The sequence below is a fragment of the Coccinella septempunctata genome, chromosome 2 (assembly GCF_907165205.1).
Source record: "Coccinella septempunctata chromosome 2, icCocSept1.1, whole genome shotgun sequence".
In the NCBI taxonomy this organism is placed as follows: domain Eukaryota; kingdom Metazoa; phylum Arthropoda; class Insecta; order Coleoptera; family Coccinellidae; genus Coccinella; species Coccinella septempunctata.
Genome location: NC_058190.1, coordinates 17,094,948 through 17,097,724, shown reverse-complemented (window position 1 = coordinate 17,097,724; position 2,777 = coordinate 17,094,948). Strand labels below are relative to the sequence as shown.

The 2,777-nt window shown below is 46.6% G+C and overlaps 1 protein-coding gene across 1 annotated transcript; it reads left to right on the top strand.

The window, feature by feature from the left end:
• The first annotated feature begins 1,398 nt into the window (after window positions 1–1,398).
• LOC123307037 lies at window positions 1,399–2,028 on the top strand. Its single transcript, XM_044889239.1, has one exon. The coding sequence runs from the start codon at window positions 1,399–1,401 to the stop codon at window positions 2,026–2,028; it is 630 nt and encodes a 209-aa protein (XP_044745174.1).
• Window positions 2,029–2,777: the final 749 nt, after the last annotated feature.

Below are 2,777 nucleotides of genomic sequence, written 5' to 3'. Positions count from 1 at the left end.
ATTTGTCTTCTCTGCCCTCTCATGAAATTGTGCACCTCGACCACGAATACTTTGAGTAAGATAAATTCTTTCTTAATAAGCCTGCTCATGCCTTCATCTCCACAAGAATTCGTCATCTCAAGGAGTCTCTCGAGCCACCTCAATGGCCATCTCAACAGGTTGCTTCGTCCTCGTCTGCTCAGACATCTCATTACCAGTCTTCTCTGGCGACTACTCAAGTAATTCAACTCCTCAATTTCTAATGCTGAACGCCTCCATTACCTAAGATCTTCTTCAGTCGACTCCTCTGAAGTAGATTTGTCGCTTGGCTCTCACTGGCACACCTCACTTCCCATAGCTTGGGGAAGTCTCATTTCTCAATACGAGGACAAACATCTCCTCTTGGCTGCTCTTTGCTATAAGATCTTCTCGACCCCTCAATGTTCGTCTCAAACAAGTCCTCGTTTCTATTATGAGACCCAGCTCTAGACCGAAATCTTCGTACTCTCACGATGCCGCCTCTTATGTCGCCTCATCCAAAGTCTCCTCTAAGATCTGCTCAAAAATAGCTTTCTCATTTAATGGCAAAAACGACCACACGACCCCCTCAGCCGAGCCGTCTCACTAAAGTAACCTCAAGCCTTCTCATCCAAGCCAACTCAAAAGACCAGCGAAGCCAAGCCAGATACCTCGAAAAGGGCCTTAAGTGCTCAGGCAGTCATCAAAACCCCTCGGAGACAGCTCATCTCATTATCGACCGCTCATCTCACCAGTCATCTCGTACAACGCAAGACTCCTCAAGATTCTGGATCGGAACTCTCGTTCATCTCTGAAGACTTCTCCAGGCACCTCAGCCTTTCTCGAAGCCAATCCAAAGTCACCATCGTTGGAATTGGTGGAGCCGCCTTAAGATCAAGAGGATCAGTATTGATCACACTGAAATCTCTTCACAATCACAAAACCGTGAATATAAATGCTCATATCTTGTCATCTCCATTTACTAATCTACCATCTTTCAATTGTTGCACACGACTACGTTTGCCACACCTCGACAATTTGAAGCTCGCCGATCCAGAGTTCTACACCTCAAGGCCAATCGACATCATATTGGGTGCTGATGTCTATGGTTCCATCATTCTTCCTCAACTCCGAAAAGGGCCAGATGGGTCAACTCCAACAGCTCAGCTCTCGATCTTTGGATGGTTAGTCCTAGGTCCAATATGCCCTCATCAAGAAGTCTACTCAAGTGTGTTTCCTCAATACCATGCCACTCAAGAATCTGACCTTCAAAGCCTTCTCGAAAAGTTCTGGGAACAAGAAGAAGTCAAGTCCACCTCCGTAAGTCACCTCACTGCTGACGAGCAGGAATGTGAAGACCACTTCAAGACCACTCACTCTCGACTTCCTTCTGGACGATACATGGTAAGACTCCCATTAAAATCATCATCTAATCTTTTGGGATCTTCCAGACAACGTGCCTTCCGATGCCTCCAAGGACAATTTCGCAAGTTCGAGGGAAACCAAGAATATTGTCAGCTCTACAAGGACTTCCTCACTGAATACGAACAACTCAAGCACATGAAGAAGGCTCCCTCAGACATCTCGCATCCCAGATACTATTTGCCGCATCATGGAATTCTCAAACCAGACAGCTCCTCCACCAAATTGCGAGTAGTGTTCAATGGTTCCAGTCCCACCTCAACAGGCCTCTCACTGAACGACATCATGCACACAGGAGCGAAAGTTCAGTTAGATGTTATTGATGTATTGTTCTGGGTACGTCGTTTTAAATTTGTGTTTTCCACAGACATCGCGAAGATGTATAGACAGATCATGGTGCATCCAGACGATTGGGATCTCCAGTGCATTCTCTGGCGAAACTCAGAAGATGAGATAGCGACGTACCACCTCACCACCGTCACCTATGGAACCAAGGCTGCTCCTTTCTTGGCCATTCGAGTCCTCCTCCAACTCATCGAAGATGAAGGTCACAAGTATCCACTCGCCATTCCACCACTCACCAAAGGTCGCTATGTTGATGATATATAGGGTGGTTCAGACACGAAAGAAGAACTCTCAGAAATCGCTCTCGACCTGAAAAATCTCTGCATGGCGGGCGGCCTCCCCTTAGCAAAGTGGCAATCGAACTCTCCTAGTACGCTCAAGATGGTAACCGAGGAAGAAATGATACCATCGCCGATCTCATTTGACGACTGTCCTACTTCAACGAAACTTTTAGGCCTACTCTGGTATCCTCAAGAGGATTACTTCTTATTCAAGATCAACTCAAGCTCATCTGGGTCTGTGGTAACTAAACGTACTATGTTATCTCATATCGCTCAACTCTTTGATCCACTTGGTTTAGTATCCCCTGTCACGATCAGGGCCAAAATGTTGTTGCAGGAACTTTGGCTCCAGAAACTGTCATGGGACGAACCACTGTCACCTCAACTCACAGAAAGATGGTGTAACACCAGAGAAGATCTCAAATCATTGATCAATGTACGAGCACCTCGCTGGGTAGGCACCCAAGAAAATGCTACCATAGAACTTCACGGCTTCTCTGATGCTTCTCAACTTGCCATGGCAGCAGTCCTCTATCTCGTAGTCCGCTCACCGTCCACAGGATCCAAAGTCACATTGCTCTGCTCGAAAACAAAAGTAACGCCATTGAAACGCCTCACAATCCCGCGACTCGAACTCACAGCATCTCTCATCCTGGCCAGGCTAACTAATTATGCTCATCGTGTTTTAGATACACAGATACACTCAACGACTTTGTGGACGGACTCAACAGT